We start from the raw sequence: 24,366 nt of genomic DNA, 5'->3' as shown, positions 1-24,366 counted from the left end.
TACTTTGAAAAAAGAAAAAAAAATGAATGAACTGGAGTGAATAAATTTTGCTTTGTCATTGTTGTTGTGACGAAGCTAAATACGTGACTTTAACATATATTTATTAAAATTTATTAAAATATGCAGAACGTTTTTTAAAAAAAAAAAAAAATTACTATAAGTAAACGACAATTTTGAATTGTTTTCTCGGTTATAACAAAATATTAATACCTTAACATATTCATCTTTCATAGCACATATATGTATACACTTGTTCCTTAAGTTTGACTTATTTACACATGCTTAGCAGTCATAATTAACATAACTATATAACATATAGTTCCAGAATCATAATTAGTAAAATTATTTATTATATTATCAAAAATTATTTGCGAAAATAATTGCGAGTAGTATTTATTTCTCGATCTCCACACCGTTCGTCCGCCGCTTTGTCGTCAGTCCATCAAGTATTAGGTACATGTTGCTTACCTACAGTATAAATATTTTATAATGAGCTTTTGCTCAGTAAGTGGGAACTATCTCTCGTAAAACAACTGGAAGTTCACATGAATAAATATGCATGAGCCAGTTATGCTTAATTATGATCATGTCTTATTAAACTCTTATTTTCTCATCTTATCTTACTAACTGATGGACCCGAGTGCTCGTACCATCTGCTCGCAATCATCAGGAAGTTAGGGTTTGCAAGGTCCCCAACGACACCGTGATTTACCTTATTATCTTTTTATCTCCCTCATGGAGTCTTAATTACCTCTCTCGCGAAGGCTGGTACAACACTCAACTGATATTATTCTTATAAGTTTCACTGGACTTATTAAGGTGTATAAATTATGGCATGACATTGCATACTATAACACAAAGCATAAACATGCATTTATATTATGTGTAACATTTTTTTAAAATCTATTCATATTGTAGGTGAGATTCCTACTTACTTATTTCACAGAGCTGGAATTCACTAATTGCCTAACAATCTATTCTCTTACTTGCTTATATCTGAAAACGGATACCCATTAAGAGTGTGAGATTAACTATCATTTACTATTTTAATTTAGCACACTTATAAAGGAATCTAATCCTTTTCTTAAGACATGTTTTACTTTTTATTAAAGGATCATAAAAATTTATTATAAGGATTAGCTTATTAAATCCTCAAAATCTTATTTTTTCTTAATTGCCCTTAACATACACATGCTTAGGTTGATAATCAATTATCTAATATAGCAGCTAAATCTTCATAAATTATCTTATTGAGCTCATTCTAGTATTAAGGCTCAATTCAGCCTAGAGACTTAATTAAAGCGTTCTAACACTAGACCATCAAAATTTAGACTTGAGCGGGGGTTCTTGAATTAATACGGGCGTTGGACCCGCATCTAACATTGTAAGTCTAAGGGCCTACATATAGAGCTCGTAAGTCTCCTTTTGGATGTTTTCTTAAAAACTGCTAAGGTTTTAAAAGAAACCGTTACCGAAGTTTTGTATTAAAAAAGGAATTACAAGTACCAAAATTCCATTATCAGTTCTAAATAAAATTGTTATCGATAACTGACGCTATTACTTTTGAAACTATTGAGATTAGTCTTTTTACTATTAGTTTGTAAATTTACCGTAAAACTGTCTTAGGGACTTTTTTATTTTTATTTTTTAAAAACTCTCTTTAAGAATATATTCCGTTAAAACGAAATATGAAATTATCATATTTTTTGAAAATCACGTCTAGGGTTCTTTGATGAACTTTTTCGTTAAAAACCAAAACAATTTTAATTTTGTCTGGTTAAAACTGTGTAGTTTCTGAAATCTGTGTTTTGCTATATTTTAGAGTTGGATTTTAAAAATCTATTCCGCACAAAAAATTTTTCGCCTCGTCGAGATCTAAAATTTTTGTGTGGTGAGAAAACTGCGATTCGGCCTCTAAAGGGCCCGTTTGGCTGCAAATAGTTGCTGCCCAGTTTTTTAAACAATTTTGGACAGCTTTGCTATGTTTTGAAAAACGACTTAAAACTTGTATTTAGGGCTAAAACTGGGTTTTTTTTTTCACAATCACATAAAAGCGTTCTAAACATTGAGAACTACAACTTTAAGCTTAGAGTAACTAAAAAATCTCGCTTTATAATGCTTGTTTACAAGTTTAAACGTTCTAAACCAAAAATTAACTTAAATCATGTAAAAAATTAGACTAAACATAAACATACCATACACAACCAACCAAGATAACCTCAAAACATACAAAACTACCATAAAAGTCACACACCCTTATTACAAACTATTTCCTCAAGAACCACAAATTACATCAATGGATTCTCAAACTTAAACTTTACTAAAAAAGAAGGAGAGGTTAAGGTTTACCCTTAAAGACCAATATAAATTGACACCTCCTAACCTCTTTGATCACCTTCTTCTTCCTCTAAGGTTTGCTAATGTCTTGGAATTAGAAGAGTGGAAGAAAATTTGAGGACTAGAGGGGCGGTTTTGTTTGGGAATAAGAGAGAATAATGAGAGCAAATGGGAGAAAAGTGGTGCTTGGTTTATTTAGGTTCTACTTATAGACTTTTGCCTAATCTTGCTTTAGCTCTTGATTAAGTTTCTTAAGCTAAGTTAATTAGAAAATTTACAGTCTGATACTAATCCCTGGATAATTCAATATCGAATTAAATTCTTAATCACGAAAAACTTTCGGATTGTTTCAAGTCTTAAATATTTTTTTTCTAAACTACTTAAAATCTAGACTTTACTTTTTCTTTATTATATCTTGGAAATGATACTATTACCGACGTTGTCTTAGATAGCATTTTTTGGTATTCGCGTGACTTCGATTTAACTGTTCGGCAATTAAGAATTTCTCGAATGTTAGAGCATTTCTCGACATGCTACTAATATCATACTATGCTAAAAAAATTCTTATAATTAAAATTCTCAAGCTATTCATGGATTAAATTTTTTTCCGTCTTAAACTGCGGTGAGAATTATCAACCGAATTTACTTGATCATAACAAATGAACTTAACATAAAATTTACTATAAAATTTTAAAATATTGATATTAATTCTATAAATTCTTTAATCATAAAATATAACATGAAAAATCTTTAACTTAAATACGTAAATTACATTATTTAATTTTAAAATTTTTTCAGTCATTTCAGTAATTTTGTCAACGATACAATTATTTTGTTTTCCTTTTCCAGATAAAACAATACTTTTGTTTTTGTCAAGAGAACAGTGACATTATCACGCCCTAGGAAGGAAAAGCTATAAAACGCTTGCGAGCTAGGAATAGTGCCATCCGTTGAAAAAGTCTAAGACGAAGACATTAGGAAAATCACGTCTCCAACCAAATTTATCAACGTGATCAATGAAAATATGTGAACAATTTTCCTTAAGACTTTTTCAGAGTTATTTGGCAAGCTTTTGTATGGTTAGATAAATTAATCCTTGCATTGGAAAACAACGACGACAAAAAAGTGACCAATCTACATTGGTGAAATCTGACGACTAAACTCCCCCTAGATGCTTCACTAGCTCTAACACAAAACAGAGAAAATTGTTGTAGTCATAGTTTAAAGAAAAATGTTGCATAACTCTATAGGAATATATCTCCACACTCTCTGCGAGAGAGTGGACCCCAATACTTGGTGGACCCCAATACTTGTGGGACTCATGTAGGATCCACCTTTTATAAGAGAGTGAGGATTTAACTTTATCAATGTAATTATTTAAATGCTCTTTCCATAATTAATAGTCATTGGCTTCTAACCTGTGAACTTATTAAAGGTGCAAAACTAAATTTGCCTTCATTATCTTTAACAGGAAATCATTACCCGGAGGCTCAAGGGTTGGTATTTCCTTTTCCATTTTCTATAATGTGTGGGACCCGTATCAAACTATGATTCTTAATTTGATAAGTAAACAAATAGTTAAATGAGAAAGAAAAACACAACTTTACCTTTTCTTTTTCATGTGTTGTAAACATAGCTAAAAGGTAATCAAAAGATAAGCATAAAGTAGAAGGCAATTGGTTTCGAATAAATTAAAAGAAAAGTACAGAATATGTACGGTCCACAAAAAGTGTCTTGTTCCAACAGTGGTATCAGAGCCGACGGTTGTATTTCCGATCGGTGAAGACTCAAGAAGTAATCGGAGATTCTTGATTCGAGAATCTTGAAGGAATTTTCTCTAGGATGGGGACAGCGAAATTTGAACTGGAGAAGTTTGACGGCACCGGAGATTTTGGCCTATAAAGGAAGAAATTGAGGGCCATTCTAGTTCAGCAGAAGGTGGCCAAGGCCTTGGGAGATATGAAAGATGTAAAGGCAACGGATGAAGAGAAAGACGAGATGCAAGAGATCGCCTACTCAACAATAATCCTTTACCTAGTAGATAACATCCTGAGGCAAGTCAATGAGGAGGACACGACTGCGAAGGAATGGCTCAAACTTGAGCAACTTCATATGACAAAATCTCTTACTAATAAGATTTATCTCAAGGAAAGCCTTTTGGGGTTTAAGATGGATACCAGTAAAAGTCTTGAGAAAAATCTAGATGATTTTAATAAAATTGTCATAGATTTAGCAAATATTGGTGAAAGGGTAGAAGAAGAAAACCAAGCTGTAATTCTCTTAATCTCTTTGCCTGAGACCTTTAGGGAGGTGAAAAATGCCATTAAATATGGCAGAGATAGCCTTAGCCTTGATGATGTTTTATCTACTTTGAGGTCACGAGATCTAGAAATCAAAATGGAGATGTCTCAAAGAAAGGATACTCATGGAGACGAGGGTCTATTTTCTCGGGGAAGACAAACTAGAAGAGATAACAGTAAGCCTAAGTTTAGGCCAAATTCTAGATCTAAGTCAAGACAAGGCCAAAGAAAATGTTACTACTGTAACAAGATTGGCCATATCAAGAGATTCTGTAAAGAATGGAAAAATAAGCAGTTAGAACATAAATCAGGGGATGGAGATACTACCTCAGCAAATCAAGTGGATGGCTATGATAGTTCTGAGATGTTAACTGTCACAACCAGTCAATGTAAGGATGAATGGATCTTAGACTCTGGTTGTACTTACCATATGTGCCCTAGTAGGATATGGTTCTCAGAAAATGAAGAAATAAATGGAGGGAAGGTTCTAATGGGGAACAATAATTCATGTACAGTCACGGGCATTGGGTCAATCACACTAAAGTTGACAAATGGACATCTCATGTTTTGAAGAATGTTAGGCAGATCCCCGAGTTGAGGAGGAACTTAATTTCGTTAGGGGCACTAGACGATGCTGGTTTTTCTTACAAAGCTGAAGGTGGAGTATTGAAGGTCCTAAGAGGCTCTCTTGTGATTCTAAAGGGAGATGAGCATTAAGGCCTTTATGTGCTTTAGGGAACCGCTATAACCGGCACTGCAGCCACTACCATTAAAGACAGAGAAAATGCAACAATCTGGCACAAAAGATTGGGGCATGTGAGTGAAAGGGGTCTGCAAGAACTCAGCAAGCAGGGAATGCCGGGAAAGGACAAGATTGGGCACTTGGACTTCTGTGAACAATGTGTCCTAGGCAAACAACATAGACTGAAATTCATATCATCCTCCTACAGAGCAAAGGGGCCTCTAGAATATGTCCATGCCGATCTATGGGGGCCAGAAAGAATTCCCACGCATGGAGGTTCCAGGTATTTTCTTTCCGTAGTTGATGATTTCTTTAGGAAAGTTTGGGTTTATCTTTTAAAATCTAAAGATGCTTGTTTTGATAAATTTAAACAATGGATAGCCCTAGTAGAAAATCAAACTAATAGGAAGTTAAAAGCCCTAAGAACAGACAATGGTATGGAATTCTGTCATGAAATCTTTACTAACTTTTGTAAAGAAAGGGGTATTTTGAGACATAGGACAGTGAAAAAGACCTCCCAACAAAATGGGATAGCTGAGAGGATGAATAGAACTCTCATGGAGAGAGTAAGATGCATGTTATTTACTACAGGCCTGCCTAAACCGTTTTGGGGAGAGGCTGCTACAACAGCTTGCTACCTAATTAATAGGTCTCCCTACAAACCCATTGATTTAAAGACCCCTGAGGAATGCTGGAATGGCAAACCTCCAAATTTAAGCAACCTAAAGGTCTTTGGATGTGCTGCTAATGCACATCAGAGGGAAGGAAAATTAGATCCTAGATTAGTCCCATGCATCTTTCTAGGATATCCTAAAGGTGTTAAGGGATACAGGCTATGTGTTAGGAATGGTCCCAATTTCAAAATTATAATAAGTAGAGATGTTATTTTTAATGAGAATCATATGCCATATGTGAAAGAAAAACAAGATAGTGCTAGTTCTCCTATCTCTGCAGGAACAGGATCATCTACAACACAGGAGCTTCAGTTTGAGGTGGAGAAACCAAAAGAAAATAATCAGACATTCCCTCAACCTGATGATGATCTCCCGAATTCCCAAACTGAACACACACCTCAGGAGAATCAGGAACCTGAACCAGATATAGCATAGGATCACAGGCACACATCTAGAAATCTAGATCAATATCTCCTATCAAGAGACAGGCAGAAAAGAACTATCAAGCCACCTGAAAGGTACACTGGAGGTAACATGATTACATATGCTTTGAATACAGCTGAAAACTTGCAGGAAGTGGAACCCAAGGACTATTTCGAAGCAATGAACAGTCCGGATGCAGATAAATGGAAGGCAGCCATGCATGAAGAGATGCAGTCCCTGATTAAGAATAAAACCTGGGTTTTGGTGAACAAACCAGTAAAGCAGAAACCTGTGGACTGTAAGTGGATTTTCAAACTAAAAGAAGGAGTCACTGCAGCAGAACCAAGAAGATTCAAGGCTAGGTTACTTGCTAAAGGTTTTACACAGGTAGAGGGAGTTGATTACACAAAAATTTTCTCACCTGTAGTGAAATATAAAACCATTAGAACTGTTCTAGCCCTAGTAGCCTTGAATGATTGGAAACTAGAACAAATGGATGTGAAAACGGCGTTTTTACATGGGGATTTAAATGAGATCATCTATATGAGTCAACCACTAGGATTTGAGATTAACCAGGGGAATGACAAAGTCTGCTTGCTGAAAAAGTCCTTGTATGGACTAAAACAATCACCAAGGCAATGGTACAAACGCTTTGATCAATTTGTCACTAAAGCTAGCTTTCAAAGAAGTGAGTATGACTCGTGCCTGCACTTCAAAGAAGCTGGAACAAAACAGACAGTGTACTTACTACTCTATGTAGACGATATGCTCATTACCAGCTCAAGCATCAAGGTGATTAATGAAGTGAAGAAAATGTTAAGCTCTGAGTTTGAAATGAAAGATTTGGGAAATGCTAAAAGGATTTTGGGAATAGACATAAGGAGAGATAGGAACAATTACAAGCTGTGCATATATCAAGAAAACTACTTAAGGAAAGTAGTTCAAAAGTACTCAATGAACCAATCAAAGGCTGTGAAAGTTCCTCTAGCAGGCCATTTCAAACTCTCGGCAGATCAGTCACCAAAGACAGAAGAAGAAAGGTTGAATATGGCCAATATTCCCTATTCTAGTGCAGTAGGATCATTTATGTATGCAATGATCTATACTAGACCAGATTTAGCATACTAGTAAGTGTACTAAGTAAGTATATGTCCAATCCTGGAAAAGAACATTGGCAAGCAATCAAATGGTTACTAAAATATGTAAACTGTACTTTAAGGATTGGTCTCATTTACAAAAGAAATTCTAATCATTTGTCTCTAGATTGTTTTGTAGACTCTGATTTTGCAGGTGACAGGGATAAACGAAGATCTACTTCAGCCTACATGGTTACTTTAGCTGGAAGATGTATAAGCTGGAAAGCTCAACTACAACCAATAGTAGCTCTGTCCAGCACCGAAGCTAAATATATAGTAGGGGTTGAAGGTTTCAAAGAAGTGATTTGGATGCAGGGACTTCTTAAAGAATTAAAGGTACTAAGATCAGCTCTAGTAATACATTCGGATAGCCAATCTGCCATACATTTGTGCAAGAACCCAGTATATCATGAGAAGACAAAGCACATCGATGTCAGATTGCATTTTGTAAGGCAGAAGATTGAAGAAGGAGTTATAGAACTGGAGAAGGTCAACACATATGACAACCCTGCAGACATGGCTACCAAAGTTGTCACTGCAAGCAAGTTCCAAAAATGTTTGGACTTGCTTAGCATAGGGATAACTTAAAGCTGAGGTAGTCGAGCCATGATTCTCACAAGATGCGTTCCATAAAGGCCACTGTCGTTTTATGTGATTAAGGTGGAGTTTGTTGATATAATCCCACTAAAACGACAACGAGTCTAAAGTTGATTGCATTCCCTCAGCAGCCAAAAACGCAGCGTTTAGCCAAAGGAGTCTACAACCGGATTGTGACACGTGGAAGATAGGTTTCACCGATTAATAGCTTTCCTCTTTGTTAATATATATGCTACGTGTACTGTTGAATACTACTTCTTCATCTTTGTATTTCTGGGATTACACAGAGAGAGAGAGAGAAAACTCTGCGAGAGGTGATCTAAGTTCTAGAGAGAGAATCTGTCGATAGCTTTGTTGGGTATTGAGAAGATTTCTGGGTTCTATTCCAAGTGGGGTAATCTTCTCTGTAATTTGGGGCTAGGGATTTCTCTGATTCAAGAACTTAGGGTTCGTGGGTTCTCTTCTGTAATTGTTGTGAGACTGAGGGTGTAATCAACTTTCTAATAGTGGAAGAAGCTCTTGTGAGATAGCTCAACGGGGACGTAGGGGATTTATTGCCCCGAACCTCGGTAAACTTCTGGTGTTCATTTTTCCTTTATTTGATTATGTGGTTTCTTGTTATTTGGGTCTGGAGTTGGTCTTGTTCCAACAAAGTGTATTATAGTAAAAGATAATGTATATATAATATTATATAAAAAATTGCTGTACTTTTTTCAAAACTTATATGGGTATGAATTTTTAAACTTTGTTCTTGATTAATATTTTTTATCAGTATAATTATTTAATTAAAAAAAATATTAATTAAGAATATAATGTAAAAATTAAGACCTATATATTTTTAAGGACTTTTGTAAGATTTCTCTAAAAGTTATTTAATAACGTGCATTAGCAATGACATTTCAAAACTTCTACTAGTCTTCGAAAAATTCTTTCAACAAAACCCTTGCCCCAGGAAGAAAGAGTTATCATCTGTTTTTAGGCAATTTATACGGGTCTGATTTGCTTAAGTTGTATATTTGGCTAAAATCCAACGGCTTTTAGAAACAAAAGCCTAAAACACAAAGTTCACCAGAATGGATTAATACATTAGCAATGAATTAAAACTAGATTTATTGCAATTAACATAAATTTTTAATTATACTTCTTCTGTACTTCAAACTTTTTTTTTCACAGCTCAAGTTGAGAATTTGAGTTGTGTACGTGAAAAAAAATATTATAATAAAAAAGATGATTTTGAATTATTGTAAGAGGAAATTCCTTGGTTGTGAAAAGACAACCCTAAATTACTTGAAAAAGTGAGAACTGAGAAGCAAATTTAAACTTACCAAATTCAGACGCAGCCATTCTAATATACAGATCTTGTCCACCATCGCTGAAATGTCTCATATCAAGCAAGTCCGCAGACCAGATTACACAGCCAGCAAGCCAAGCCACAGCATAAGCCACACAAGAGCAGTTTCTCCTACAAATCAACTCACAATCCTCCTTCCTCACCACCGATCCGTTCACCGTAAATTCCGAATTGTACGGCAACTTCATCCGAGAGAACTTCTTGAACCTCTCGCTTTCGCTACAGTTCAAGCGTGTCTTTAGCACACATCCACTGGTAAAATCCATTGCATCCCACTCTTCCTGTACTTTTGGAACAAAACCAGTTGGGCAATGGCAATCTAGACGGTTGTCACTGCTGTCACAGATTCCATTAGGACCACAACGCGCAAAAGTGTCACAATGATCTCTCTGCATCGTGTAGATGCTAACCCAATTTTCGTTCTCTTGGTTCCACCGGAGCTGCCCAGGAGATCCCGATGGATTCAACCAGAACCTGGTGACCGTGGAATTGTCCGCGTTTTCGAAGGTATAGTAGACATGGGTTTCATTCACAACATAGCTGGGTTTAAAGACCGCATTTTCCTGGAGAGGATTGTCTCCGCCTGTTTGTACACCATCCCATGGCCCATTTCTGTACGCAATATCTTGGCCTTTGAGCAGAAGTACCTGAGGAAGCCTACGAGGGTCTGATTCGTATGTGTAGGTTCCGATGGATGGATCTTGGAGGCTGTTCCAGGAGGTTAGCTTCCAACTTTGACCAGTAATGAAGTCTTTACCCAGCTTCATACCCGCAATGAGCGAATCGCAGGGATGATCGAAACTCTGCCATGTATAGTTTCCGTTACTGCCATCTTTAACCACGAGGTTTCCTGTGTTTAAGAGCTGCAAAGTGGGGTCTTTTGCTGATGAATTTGAGGACCATATAGGGTCCTCTGTTTTGTTGCTGTGGATTATTATATTTCCGGTTTCGGTGATTTTGAGGACACCAGACGAGTCTGTGAGAGGGTTGCCTCTGTTGGCAACCCAGACGGCCGTGAGATCTGAAACATTCTTGAACCATATTCCCACGTAGCGGTTCTTGGAAATCGGTGGACTGAAAAAGCCTAATTCGAATTTTTCCCCGGTGGAGACCAGAGTTTGGCCGGTGTCTTGGAGAGTTTGGTTTGGTTCTATGGTGTCATCAGCTACTAAGGAATTGCGGATGCAGAAAAGAAAGAAGAAGAATCTGACAACATCGTGCTTCATTGATTATGCAAGTTCGTTTTATGAAAGTGAATCAGAGTACGACTAGATATTGAGAGGCAAACTTTTCTTATGTTGCCCTTCTCCATGCTCCTTTTTTTTTCTTTAAAGCATTTTATTAGTTAAAACGTCTCTCCTTCCAGGAAGTTTTATCGGTTGAATGGGGAAGCTTGACCGATCTACTATGGAGGTTTTTCAATATAAGTAGTTGGAATAAACTATTTTTGCACGCAGATATCCCAAAGTCAAAAAAATAATGGAATATGTTTGGGACAAGGAAATATTAGGGAGACATTTGATTTATGAATTTAGAATCATTCTTGTTTTACGTGTGTTTTTTATGAGAAAAAATACTGTAGAGAATCATGAATTAACCCCATTGTGAACTAACTCAATTCTCCATATGTATTTGGTCATTAATGTGATAATCAACGACATTGTGAACAATTTTTTATTTGGACTTCTTCAAAATTGCACGCTTAGGACTAGGCAACCTTTTTTCAAGTTCAGAATAATTGATACTTACATTAAGGAAAAAATAATAATAATAATAATAAAAGATAGCTTTCCCACAAACAATGCATGAGGACGAAATTATGCTTAGATGTTTGACTCGATCGAATAAAACAGGGGGAAAAAAAAAAGAGTTATCTACATAAATGATGCCACAAATAGCACATTGAATCTAAAAGTGCCCACTATTCCATTTATTTACAAAATTATCTTCTATCATACATACAAAGACAATAATATCCACAGATAATGAAAAAAAGTATAAAAATAATGAAACATCAAAAACCGGCCGTGTCACCTCTTGGTTTCCCTTCGGATTATCGGCCTATGTGTTGAATATGTGTGCAAATTTATTGTTTGGGGTGTATAATGTGTATAGTTTGAGATGTGCACAAATAAAGAAGACAAGGAATTTTATAGTGGTTCACTCTGTAAAATTAGAGCTACATCCACTGTGGTTGTATATTTCTTTTTGAGGGGATTACAATTTACATCAATTGTTATCTCTCACTCTCTTTGTTCTCTTCTTGGATCTGAACCCCCCCTCCTCGTAGGGGGTCTCCCTTCTTTTATACTGGGCTTCCTTCGCTGGGTGGGTTTTCCTCGTGGCAGAAGCACTCAAGTGCTCCCCCTTTTTAGGCTCAGACGTAGCCCACTAATCAGTACTGTTCACTCAGCCAATTAGTCTTCTATTACGGCTCTGTGTGTCCCTGTAACACTCTCCTGTCCCCTGTGGGGCGGTTTAAGAGCTCGCATTTAATGCATGCAGACGTCCCCCACTTTTGTCCGCAACTCGCCACGTCCTCCAGAGAACGCTCCCCTCGTCGCCAGCGACGCTTAGCCCAAACGTCGTTCTTGGTGGTCGATTCTGCGGTCGAGGGATCTTTGTGCCTTAAGCTCGACGGCACAATCTGTCGACACCAGAAGGAATCGTCGCCCTAAGTTGGACTTCGTGCTTGGGCTCTTTAGAGCTATAGACGTCGAGGGTTGTTGCTCGGCGGAGAGTAGTTGAGGCCACGTGTCGCATTATCGTTCGTCCATGTGTCCGTCACATTTTTCCACACAACAAGAATCATTCTTGTTTTACGTGTATTTTTTGTAAGAGAAAAATATTATAGAGAATCATGAATTAACCACATTGTGAACTAACTCAATTCTCCATCTGTATTTGGTCATTAATGTGATAATCAACGACATTGTGAACAATTTTTTATTTGGACTTTTTCAAATTTGCACGCTTAGGACTAGGCAACTTTTTTTCAAGTTCAGAATAATTGATACTTACATTAAGGGAAAAATAATAATAATAAAAAAAGATAGCTTTCCCACAAACAATGCATGAGGACGAAATTATCCTTAGATGTTTGACTCGATCGAATAAAACAGGGGGAAAAAAAAAAGAGTTATCTACATAAATGATGCCACAAATAGCACATTGAATCTAAAAGTGCCCACTATTCCATTTATTTACAAAATTATCTTCTATCATACATACAAAGACAATAATATCCACAGATAATGAAAAAAAAGTATAAAAATAATGAAACATCAAAATAGGAAAATCTTAAAGAAAATCCTAATATAAAGTATCTGATTTTGTATGAGGTCAGACAAAATCTAACCAAATTTCATTTAATGAATCCTGCCTTATTTAGAAAAACGAACGCTTTCAAAAAAAATAAAATAAAATAAAAAAACAGTAAACACGCTCCATTTTTTCTTCATTATCGTTTTGAAACACCCAAAAACATAGGACACCTTTTTATTGCATTTCCTGTCCAAAAAACCTAAAAATTAAAGAAACGATCACTACACCAAAAGGGGCTTTTAATAACGTTTAATTATAACGTTTTTGAAAACCGTTATTAAAATTTATTTTGATTACATTTCATAACGTTTTAAAAAAGTTATTTTTAATATATATATATATTAGAAAATCATGAAATGTTTTGGCGGGTTATGAAAATTGAAATTTCTCTCTCTCATATTTATTTTTCTGCCTCTCCTTATTCTACATGTACTCTCTCTCTCTCTCCTTCTCGTTCTTCTCTTCCTCTGCCGAACTCTCTCTCTCTTTGTCTTTTCTTGCAAGAAAAATTTTATGATTCTCAAAATTTATTAACTCACTCGTTATTGATCGGAATTGAGTGATTCTTGTTTCTATGAGTTCACAACGAAGAGGAGAACGAGATGACACCCATATTGCCTATGGAATCCATCACGCACGGAAGCTCACCGGAGCGCCGCCGTCATCCGCGCCGTGAGCCGCCATCTCCGGCGGTGGAGGTCGACACTAATTGATTCAAAATGTTGAGGGCGACGTCGGGATGCGAAGCCCTCAAAAAATTTTGAGGAAGGAGCTTCTATTTTTGAGGTAGGGTTTTCCACTTTTTCCTCCTATTTGGTTTAAATTTGAGGTAGGAGCTCCCTTGGAAGATGCTCGACATCTTGCTCAACGATATGATAGAATGCGACGGGAGGCTGAAGCTCAGGTAATAATAGATTTTACGATGCTACTCTGTCCTATCAAAGATTTAGGGGTAAGACATATATTCTACTCTGCCATGAGTTTTGAACACCAAAAAAGGGGAGAAGAGAGTTATGGATGTTTAACAAAGTCTGTTACACAAACTTTAACATAATTTACAGCTTTCTTGATATCCGAAGCTTGATTGATGATTCATTCAAGTTGTTCGTTACATTATGATTTGCACCCAGACAGGCTATTGATGTATCTAGACGGCAAGCGAAGTTACGGGAATCCACAGGCAGTGCTGAATTTATCATAAAGCTAGAAGCTGCTGAAGGCAAACTTCAGGAGCTAAAGTCAAATGTGGCAACATTGGGAAAAGAAGCCGCTGCAGCTATGGCTTCTGTGGAAGGTCAACAGCAGAGGTTGACTCTTCAGCGTCTACTTGCCATGGTAATTCAATCATCCTTCTCCCCGTTTTTTCTTTTTCTTTTGGTTTTTTTTTTTTTGGACACATAGACTACTACTGTTTTACTTCCTGTAAAAACGTGTTTCAAAGTGAGTTTTCATTTTGTTTTGCATTTCAGGTTGAAGCTACAGGCTGACCTTTCATAGCTGCAGGCCGCTGCATCTTTTGCATGTCGATTGGGATGGGCAGTAAAAGTAATTGATCCAGCGTCTATTCTTCAAGACACAAGCGTGGGATCTCTTGCACCTGCAACTTTAGAACGGTTGTTTCTTCGTGATTATGATATTGTTGTAGCAGAAAAGCAGGCCTAGCAAGTATGGCTAACATGGAGCAAATAAATGCAGTTTCTTTTTCTTTTCTGTTATTGGTTCCTGATATTGATATATGATATAGAATGCCTTGCAGTTGGAGTCGGAGTGTTCTAGGCATTCAGTTGGTTGTATATACTTTGTCCTTGGCGTGATTATGATTGAAATTTATTTCTTGTGAATAGATGTTATCTGAGCGCCGGCGAATTGAAGCACCATCTACTCCAGCAACAGAGAACAGCATGCCTCCACCACCATCATATGAAGAGGTCAGCGGTGTCTTTGCTTCCGAAATCTATGATGGATCAACAGACAATGTGGATTATTTCTTGGGAGAGGTAACTTATTTACTTATATTTTTCATTTGCCATCCACGGATCTTTTCCAGTTTTGGAACTATTGAGTTGCTAACTATTTGTTTCATGTCTGAAGGTTGTGAATTCATTCAAAGCTGTAACTGATGTGGAGTTAAGTTTGTCTATTGGTGATTATGTCGTTGTCCGGAAGGTTCTGCCACCTATCTTTTTCTATGTTTGCATATTTCATTTTAGTGAAAATCTTAGAACTTTTCAATGTGTTCCCATTGCTAAATTTCCAATATTTTCCCCATTACATTTTGTACAAGCTATTTTCTTTCTATTTTATTGCCTTTGATTATACATTTTAATACTAAAATCCAAATCCATTTATTGTTTCATCGTCTCTAATATCAAAGATATTTCTGTGCTTGTGCAGGTCTCAAGCAGTGGTTGGGCTGAAGGTGAATGTAAGGGAAAAGCCGGTTGGTTCCCATTTAACTATGTGGAAAGGCGAGAACGTGTGCTTGCGACCAAGGTGGCTAAAGTCTTCTGAGGTTACCCAGTAGTGGAGCTTTTCTTACCTTTGTTTTTATTGGAAATTTTCGTCTCTTCTATTGGTAATCTAGTGGTAATCTTGGAGTTGGATTTGACTTGTCTTGTTAATTGGTTTTATTTGAATGAGCCGCAAATACATGTGGAGTACTTATTCACGAGTTCATAAATAGCAGGGTTTAGTATCGTGTCCTGATAGTAGGAAAGGATGGTCGACTACACACATGTTAATATTAACATGGTTTTGTAATGTGTATAACTGTTTCGAAGTTCTGTTGGTAATATGACTGAAAATGTAGGCAATGAAGACTCATGTTTTTTTCAACTATCTACATACCAATACATGTAAGATATTCTCTGTCTTACAAGTTGATCATTTCATCTAACTACCTACCACGCGTAATCGCGTATACTAACTACATTGATCATTTCATCTAAATGAGTATTATAATTGGAAGATCCATAAGACTTAAAACATATTGGAACATATTCCTAATTTAAAAAAAATAATACTAGAATTAGTGCAGAACAATGGAACATTTCTCGTTGCATCAATTTGATCATGATCATCTGTTTCTCTTCTTTTTCTTTTTCTTTTTCCTTTTTATTTCTATCTCCCTTGTAATGCTGTGACAGTTACACCAGTAGAAACATTATTTGGCTTATTCAATGATGATGAAGAAGAGCTAGCTCTCTCTATAAAAGTTCTTTCAGTGTAAAATCCAGGTAGTTTAGGTTGGGGCAGTAAAGCATTATCACTCTCCAACATGAAGAGAACAGATGACATTAAGGGCCTTTCTTCAGGGTGCTTTTGAACACACAATAATCCAATTTGGATACATCTTAACACTTCGGCTACAGGAACATTTTCCATTAAAACATCTATGAGCTCCATGGGCCTGTCCTCAATCCATAGTTTCCATGCCTAATACAAATCAAAATTTCAGAATCATTAGTTACATCTATGGCTAGACTCTTATCCTAGGTTTATAAGTGCTTTTGTACAAACTGATTCAGCCTCCTTGGAATAAAAGCAAGTTGTTTCTCTTCCAAAAAAAAAAAAAAAAGACGTTGTAACTAAGGAACAAAGGAAATTAACTAAGAAGTTACAAAGGAAATTAACTATGAAGTTACAACTCACATGTCCTAAAAGATTGAGGTTATGATCGGGATGTTCAAATCTTCTATTCGTCTTCCCACTCACTATCTCTAACACCATGACACCGAAGCTAAAGACGTCAGATTTCACTGAAAAGTGTCCATCCATCATATACTCTGGAGACATGTATCCACTACATCAAAACAAAACAGAGAAGCAAATCCCATTAGACTTGACAACTGTATAAAGTTGTAAGATATGGATATTATACACAGATAGAGAAGAAAAATAATTAAAAAGAGATTGAACTTACTATGTACCAACTACTCTCTTAGTATTTATATCAGTTTGGTCACCTCCGAGTATTCTTGCCAAGCCAAAGTCCGATATCTTGGGGTTAATCTCACTATCTAAAAGAACATTATTGGCTTTAAGATCTCGGTGAATAATTCTCAATCTTGAATCTCGATGAAGATAAAGAAGTCCACGAGCAATCCCCGCAATAATATTAAAGCGCTTCTTCCAATCAAGAGCTGTCTCCCTTGTTTCATCTGTTACCATTTACAACATATGAAGTTAAATTTCAATGTCTATAAACCACAGGGACAAATAATAAGAAATAAATGTAATTTTTTAGGGTGGCTAACTGAATATGTATAAGTCCAAGCTCTTTTTAGGCATGAACTCATAGATCAACATCCTCTCTTCTCTATGAATACAACATCCCAACAGCCTCACAAGATTCCGGTGTTGAAGTTTTGAAATCAAGGTAACCTCATTCTTGAACTCTACAGGCCCTTGTCCAGAATCTTTAGAAAGCCTTTTCACTGCTATTTCTTTCCCAGATGATAGCACACCCTATAAAAAAATAGTGTTATTAGATAAAAGGTATATAAAAAAACTCAAAGGAAAAATTAATATTGTTCATTTCACAAAGTAAGATAATCCATATTATATAAAACATTAAGGTACCTTGTAAACAAGACCAAAACCACCCTGACCAATTTTATTTGTGAAGGCGAAGTTGTTGGTAGCATTTGCAATAGTATCAAAGCCAAATAAAGGTAGCTCCACATCTTCCTCTAAATGAGTAGGAGTCATTGTTCCCTCTGCAGAAGCGGGGATATTAAACTGAAATGCATAATGGCACACAGACAACATTGTATTGCAATATCTATTTGTGTGATCAATGCAAGTCTTCTGGATCATGTTTGTTAGTTTGGACATGTCGTAACTTTATGCAATAGAGTTAATTATACCCTTTTTATGCATCCAATTGGGCTATGCTCTTGAGTTGTTTATTCTCTTTAGTTTAATTTTGTATATCTTTGTTTAGTTTATTTTATTCTGATTTTATCTTAATTTATTTTGTTTTTGTGTAATTTTACTTCATTTTACTTAGTTTAGTATTAATTTTATTTTGTTGTTATTTAATAAATAATTACTTTTTTCATTTGTGTAATTTAATTACGTGATGAGGGGTTAAATTGTTAATTTGACGCAAAGTGGGGCAAAAATTCAATGAAAAATCACATAAATTCGAATTTGGTATTCAACATCAACCAATACCATTCGCACGAGTAAAGCAGGTCTTAGATTATCCATTTCAGTCGTTCGATCACGTGATGAACGCCCATATCTCGCGCGTGTGAGCCACCCACAGACAAGGTGCATTCCCAACAAACCATAGCAGCTCCTCGCCCACTCATCAATCGCCGCGTGTGGATTGATTTCTATTTCTATAGGATTGCAATTTAGCCTATCGATGGATTTTGGCGGATTTTTCCCTATTTTATATTTACTTGATTAATTGATATTGTTTATCCTATTAGGTTCTTAATGCTCCTAATTAGTTGGCTACTAGTTAGGTCATTTTGTTGGACTTGAATGAAATTAGAAAATGGATTTTTGGTCTTGAACAACAATAGGGTAGCATATGCAATTTAGAATAGGAATACATCCTTAGTGCATGTATAGTCATTTTGAGTGCTTGTGCTTAATGAATATGTTTTAATTAATTCTTCATAGGAATATAGGGGTTTTGATTAATATGAATGTGCCTATTAGTTTATCGGAAAAGATGAGTACGTAATTTAGCACATTACGCTAAGAATTCAATTAATTAAAATCAATCAATTAGGGAGTAAAATCAATTCGAATGACACTAATTAGGTGAAATTGTAGTCCTAGAGATTTTATTTTCATTTCTTAGTTTACTTTGTTAGATTTAATTTATTTTTTTTTTCATTAATCAGTTGTTCAAATAATTTTAGAGTTGATCCAATTTCGGCATTTAATAAAAATTAAGCATAATCTCTGTGAGAATAATACTTTTTTTTTATCATTGTATTACTTGTTAAGATTCCGTACACTCATGAATTCCCACAAACAACATGTCAAATGTATAGATATGAATTTTAGTTATCAATCAATTACATTCATACCTTTCTATTGGAAAAGCAAAGAAAAAAAAGAACTATATATTGCATTCTACAAAAAAAACCCAAAAAAAAGGTTGCATGCAGTAATAAAGAACTACCCGCTCTTGAGGTGTTCTTAAATACTTTCCGTTTCTAATTCTTATTTGAATCCTTCTAGCACTAATGAACATTTTTTTTTTCTTGTTACCACCAATAATGCTCAAATTTCAAGAGATAAAAAGGCTAATTAATAAAGATTAGAAGAAACAAAATCACAAGTTTTGCTGCTGTTTTAGTCTTTATGTCAATGAATTTTTCAACTTATTACTTTTTTGGAAGTTTCTGTGACAACACCAATTGAAACAAATTACAATTGTATAGTATGTTATATATTGGACAACAAAGTATAAACCAAAAAATATTCTTCTTGAAACTTGTTATGTTACCAGATGCTTATTAATCATTACCCTGAAGATATTATGCGGAAGGAAAATATTATATCTTACCTTGGCTTATAAGGCAGCAGGATGTCCTCTTACAGATGAGACATCCACCTACTACACATAATAGAATGAACCCCAAAATTGCTTATATGATCACCACAATCTTTTTGCTCTTGTTTGATCCTGTGACTATAAACAACCACAACAGAATAAAACGAATGTATTAAGGACACATTTATCAAACCTCAATGGACTAATATTTATGAGAAAGGTAATGAATTTGAAAAGTAAAATAAAGAAATAAAAATGAGTACCATTTATTCTCTTTCTAGTATTTACTTACCTATAAAAGTTGGAATAACAAACAATATACTTCCTTAATAAAAATGTTTATTAACGTAATTTCTTAAACATAACATGTGAACTCATTAAAGGTATAAAAAAATTCGTATTCATTACTTTTAACCCGAAATCAGTACGAAAAATGTTTAAGTACCTCTTTAAGAATCTGACTTATTAAAAATATCTCTTTTAAAAATCTACACCTGAACTAGTATGTACTAATGTTTAAGGGTAAAAATAAAAAGAGTTATATTTCAATAAGTATTTTTAAAAGTTTTCCTATTTTCTTTTCTCGTTTTCTATAATGTTTGGGGTCAGTACCAAACTACCATTCTTAATTTATTAGTAAGCAAATAGTTGAATGGGAAAGGAAACACGTGTTTACGCTTTCCCTTTCTTGTGTATGGCTAAAAAATAATCAGAACGTAAGCATAACGTAGAAGAAAAGTAACATGGAATGAATTGACAGTTAGTATTAAAAAATTTAAAGAAATGGAGGAAAATGTAAGCCCATGAAAGTGTGCTATAATCTCAAAAGGCAAGGCAAAAACATTATAACCGGGTTGTTAATGACCTTTTAAAAGTTCTACAATTATCCAAAAACCGAACTCAAAGTTTGCTAAAATGAAATAATACATCAATTTTTTGGTAGAAAAATGGAATACATTTGTTATCAGAAATTAGATGTGTACTAATTTACTTACTCTGCACTTCAAACAAAATTACTTGAAAAAGTGAGAACTGAGAAGCAAGACTCACCAAAGTCAGAAGCAGCCATTCTAATATACAGATCCTGTCCAGCATCGCTGAAATGTCTCATATCAAGCAAGTCTCCGGCCCAGATTACACAGCCACCAAACCGAGCCACAGCATACGCCACACAAGAGCAGTTCCTCCTACAAATCAACTCACACTCCTCCTTCCTCACCACCGACCCGTTCACCATAAACTCCGAATTGTACGGCAACTTCATCCGAGAGAACTTCTGGAACCTCTCGTTAGCGCTACAGTTCAAGCGTGTCTTTCGCACACACCCACCGTTAAAAATTATTGAAGCCCATTCATTTGGTGTTTTTGGAACAAACCCAGTTGGGCAATCGCAAATAACGGTGTTACTGGTGTCACAGACACCATTAGGACCACAACGCGCAAAATCATCACAATTGTCTCTCTGCATCGCGTAGACGATAACCCACTTATCGCTGTCGTGGCTCCATAGTAGCTGCCCGAGAGATCCTGATGGATCTAAACAGAACCGAGTAACCGTGGAATTGTCGGTGTCCTCGAAAGTATAGTAGAAATGGGTCTCACTAACAAGATAGTTGGGTTTAAAGGCCATTTTAACTTGGACTTTGCTGCTACCATCCCACGGCCCATCTCTGTACGTGATATTTTTGCCTCGTTGCAAAAGTGCCTGAGGAAGCCTACGAGGGTCTACTTCGTATGTGAGGATTCCGGTGGATGGATCTTGGGAGCTGTTCCAGGAGGTTAGCTTCCAATTTTGACCCGTTATAAAGTCCCGACCCAGCTTCATGCCCGATACGAGCGAATCGCAGGGATAGTCGAAACTCTGCCACGTATATTTTCCGCTGTTACCATCTTTAACCACGAGGTTTCCTGTGTTTAAGAGCTGCAAAGTTGGGTCTTCTGCTGATGAATTTGAGGACCATATGGGGTTCTCCGTTTTGTTGCTGAAGATTACTATGTTTCCGGTTTCAGTGATTTTCAGGACACCTGACGAGTCTGCGAGAGGGTTGTCTCTGTTGGCGACCCAGATGGCTGTGAGTTCTGAGACATTCTTGAACCATATTCCCACGTAGCGGTTCTTTGAATTCGGTGGGCTGAAAAAGCCTAATTCGAATTTTTTGCCGGTGGAAACCAGAGTTTGGACGGTATCTAGTAGAGTTTGGTTTGGTTTTATGGTGTCATCCGCTAACAAGGAAATGTGGAAGCAGATAAGAGAGAAGAAGAATATGATTACAACAAGCTTCATTGGTTATGTATAGTCGTATGAAAGCGAATCAGAGTACAACTGAGAGGCAAGGCTTTTCTATGTTCCCCTTCTCCATGTTTTTTGTTTTCTTTCAACACATCCTTTTAAGTTCAAAGCTAGTTCTCTCCTTCTAGAAAGTTATATCGGAATGAGAAAGCTTGACTCGTCTATCATGGAGTTCTTTATAAAATGAAGCTGGCATTAAACTAATGTGGTGTCCATATCCTAAAGTCAAGTACGAAACTGAAAATAAAATAATATGGACAAGAGGATAGATACTAGGATTTATGAATTATTATCAATATGATCAACGTTATTATTACTCTATCAACGCGATACCTTGTGAGAGAAGAAATGAATTTTTTTTTACAGTCGCATAAGTACAGTACCAGTCACTAGGAACAAGGGCCGTTCAAGTTCAAAAAATTGCAGCAAGTACCAGCTTCCGGGAAAACCCGGAAAGCCGGAAAATAATCTTTAGCCATCTTCTTGTGCAAAAGCCTGCTCGAAAAAGAAGCGTCTCCAGGAAGGAATAAATTGCTGATAGAGTGATTTACACCCAAAAAAACATTGGATTAGAAAAGCTTGCTTGCTAGGCATAGAGCCAACTGTTGAAAAAGTCAAAACCAACTCATCAGGAAATTAATCATGTCTCCATCAATGTTTGTCAACGAGATCAATGAAATATCTGAGAATGTTTCGTCGTGACTTTTTTAAATTATCGTGCTTAGGACAATTGGTAATTTTTCTGTTAGCATAGAATAATTAATACTTTCGTTGACAAAGAACAAGGGAAAGAAAAAGAAAAAAGTGACCAATCTATATCAGTGTGGAAAATAGCTTTCATTCAATCGTATTTAGATAACCCGTCATATTCATCGTTACCTTCGCGTGTATTGTGTGCATACCAAGTACTTTGTTTTCCATGTAAATAAGTATTATAATTGAACGATACATAAGAAAATAAAAGAATAGTGGAACATCTGCAAAAGTGGAATTGGAGCCATTGGCCAAGTGCAATGTGGATAGCTATAGTTGCGTTTAGACATAGATTTCATTGATAACAGTTTTTCAAAATTTAATGAATACGTTTGTAGTTTCTAAAAACGAAAGGATAAATTGAAGGTATTTTATAAATAATAATAATAACAACATATTTATATTTGACTAAGAGCTTGTTTGTTTTGTTGGGTAAGTGACTCAAATTAGTTTTGAGAGAGTTATTATTTTTTATTTTTTTGGGTAAGTTACTATTTTCTAATTTTGAGCAAGAGTTATTAACGCCTTGAGTAAGTTACTATTTTCTAATTTTGAGCAAGAATTATTAACGCCTCGTTCCCTTCACGAATTTAAGTTTTCATTCGAGCTGAGATGTGACATTTTCTGAAAGCTTTTAACTGTAATAAAAAAAGTTAGATGTGGCATTTTCTGAGAGTTTTTAACTGTAGAAACCTATAACTGAAAACTCAAATCGATGAAATGAACGAGGCCTAAGAGTATAAATAAGTGTTTTGTGTAAGGCTTTATGTGCTCAAAAAAATTGTGCTCAGAGAAAAGTGCAGAGAAATAATGCATATTTTTTAGAGAAAGAGAGAAAAGCGAGGAGAGAGATAGACAATGATGTATGTGGTTTTGGGGTAGAGAGAGAAAGTGAGAAAGTTGTATGAGTGTGTAATGCTGAAACTGTTAGTGAATTTTTCTCCCTCTTCTGTGGACATAAACAATTTTGCCGAACTAAATAAATTTTTATCTTCTCTATTTCTCTGTTATTTTTGTTTCAGTTTATTTTTCTCTATTTTTTGACTTCTAATAGTGTCTTCCTAAATATGTTTCGGTAAAGAAAATCAATTAGACTATATTCAAGCTTTTATCTTTCCCATAAAACTTCCTGGAAGGAGAAAAGTTTTAATTTGAAGAGTAAAAACAAAAAAAAAAAAGCCTTGCCTCTTAATATCTCTTTGTACTCTACTTCGGTTCAATATAAATGTACATATGAATAATGAAAGCTGGTTGTTATTATATGACACCATAAAACCTTAGCAGCTGATATGACACCATAAAACCAAACCAACCGTTCCTAGATTCTGGCCAAACTCTAGTCTCCACCAGTGAAAAGTTCGAATTAGGATTTTTCAGCCCACCGAATTCCAAGAACCGTGGGAATATGGTTCAAGAATGTTTCAGAACTGTAGCGACCCTCATTTGAGGCCGCCACTGTAACTAACTTTTTAACTTGTACTTACTGAAATTTCTTAAAATTTACGGAACATTTTTTTTTAAAAGGTCTTATTATAAACATAAAATACGAAATTGCTTTCTTAATTAAAATATTCAAACCTTAACATATCTGTTTCATAATCATAATTAACAAAACTATTTGTAACATAAAGCTGATTGCGGAAATATTTGCGAGTGGTATCCATATCCCGAGCTCCACATCGTTCGTCCACTCGCCAGCAGTCCATCAGGCATTATATGCCGGTTGCTTACCTACAGTATAAACATTCTATAATGAGCTTTCGCTCAGCAAGTAGGAACTATCTCCCGCAAAATAACTGTGCGTTCACATGAATAAATATGCATGAGCCAATTATGCTTAATTATGATGTCTTATCAGAATCTTATTATCTTATCTTATCTTATCTTTCTTACTGATGGGCCCGAGTGCTCGAACC

The 24,366-nt window shown here is 35.6% G+C and overlaps 3 protein-coding genes across 3 annotated transcripts; 1 reads left to right on the top strand and 2 right to left on the bottom strand.

Annotated features, from left to right (window-relative positions):
* Window positions 1–401: 401 nt before the first annotated feature.
* Window positions 402–10,806, bottom strand: LOC112092553 (G-type lectin S-receptor-like serine/threonine-protein kinase At4g27290). Its single transcript, XM_024169004.1, has 2 exons — window positions 9,535–10,806; window positions 402–468 (listed from the first exon to the last, which is right to left on the bottom strand). The coding sequence occupies exons 1-2, from the start codon at window positions 10,784–10,786 to the stop codon at window positions 443–445; spliced, it is 1,278 nt and encodes a 425-aa protein (XP_024024772.1). The 5' UTR covers window positions 10,787–10,806; the 3' UTR covers window positions 402–442.
* A 2,680-nt stretch (window positions 10,807–13,486) lies between these two features.
* On the top strand, window positions 13,487–15,719 carry LOC21385401 (SH3 domain-containing protein 2). The gene is made up of 6 exons (XM_024169005.1): window positions 13,487–13,582; window positions 13,675–13,788; window positions 14,019–14,261; window positions 14,729–14,881; window positions 14,976–15,050; window positions 15,279–15,719. The coding sequence occupies exons 1-6, from the start codon at window positions 13,487–13,489 to the stop codon at window positions 15,393–15,395; spliced, it is 798 nt and encodes a 265-aa protein (XP_024024773.1). The 3' UTR covers window positions 15,396–15,719.
* A 285-nt stretch (window positions 15,720–16,004) lies between these two features.
* LOC112092552 (G-type lectin S-receptor-like serine/threonine-protein kinase At4g27290) lies at window positions 16,005–21,691 on the bottom strand. The gene is made up of 7 exons (XM_024169002.1): window positions 20,458–21,691; window positions 19,420–19,470; window positions 17,466–17,602; window positions 17,141–17,351; window positions 16,807–17,044; window positions 16,536–16,686; window positions 16,005–16,319 (listed from the first exon to the last, which is right to left on the bottom strand). Exons 1-7 carry the CDS (start codon window positions 21,689–21,691, stop codon window positions 16,005–16,007), a joined length of 2,337 nt encoding a protein of 778 aa, XP_024024770.1.
* Between the last annotated feature and the right edge of the window lie 2,675 nt (window positions 21,692–24,366).

Source organism: Morus notabilis, unplaced genomic scaffold, assembly GCF_000414095.1.
Source record: "Morus notabilis unplaced genomic scaffold, ASM41409v2 Scaffold2165, whole genome shotgun sequence".
Classification (NCBI taxonomy): domain Eukaryota; kingdom Viridiplantae; phylum Streptophyta; class Magnoliopsida; order Rosales; family Moraceae; genus Morus; species Morus notabilis.
This window is presented reverse-complemented; position numbering and strand designations above follow the sequence as displayed.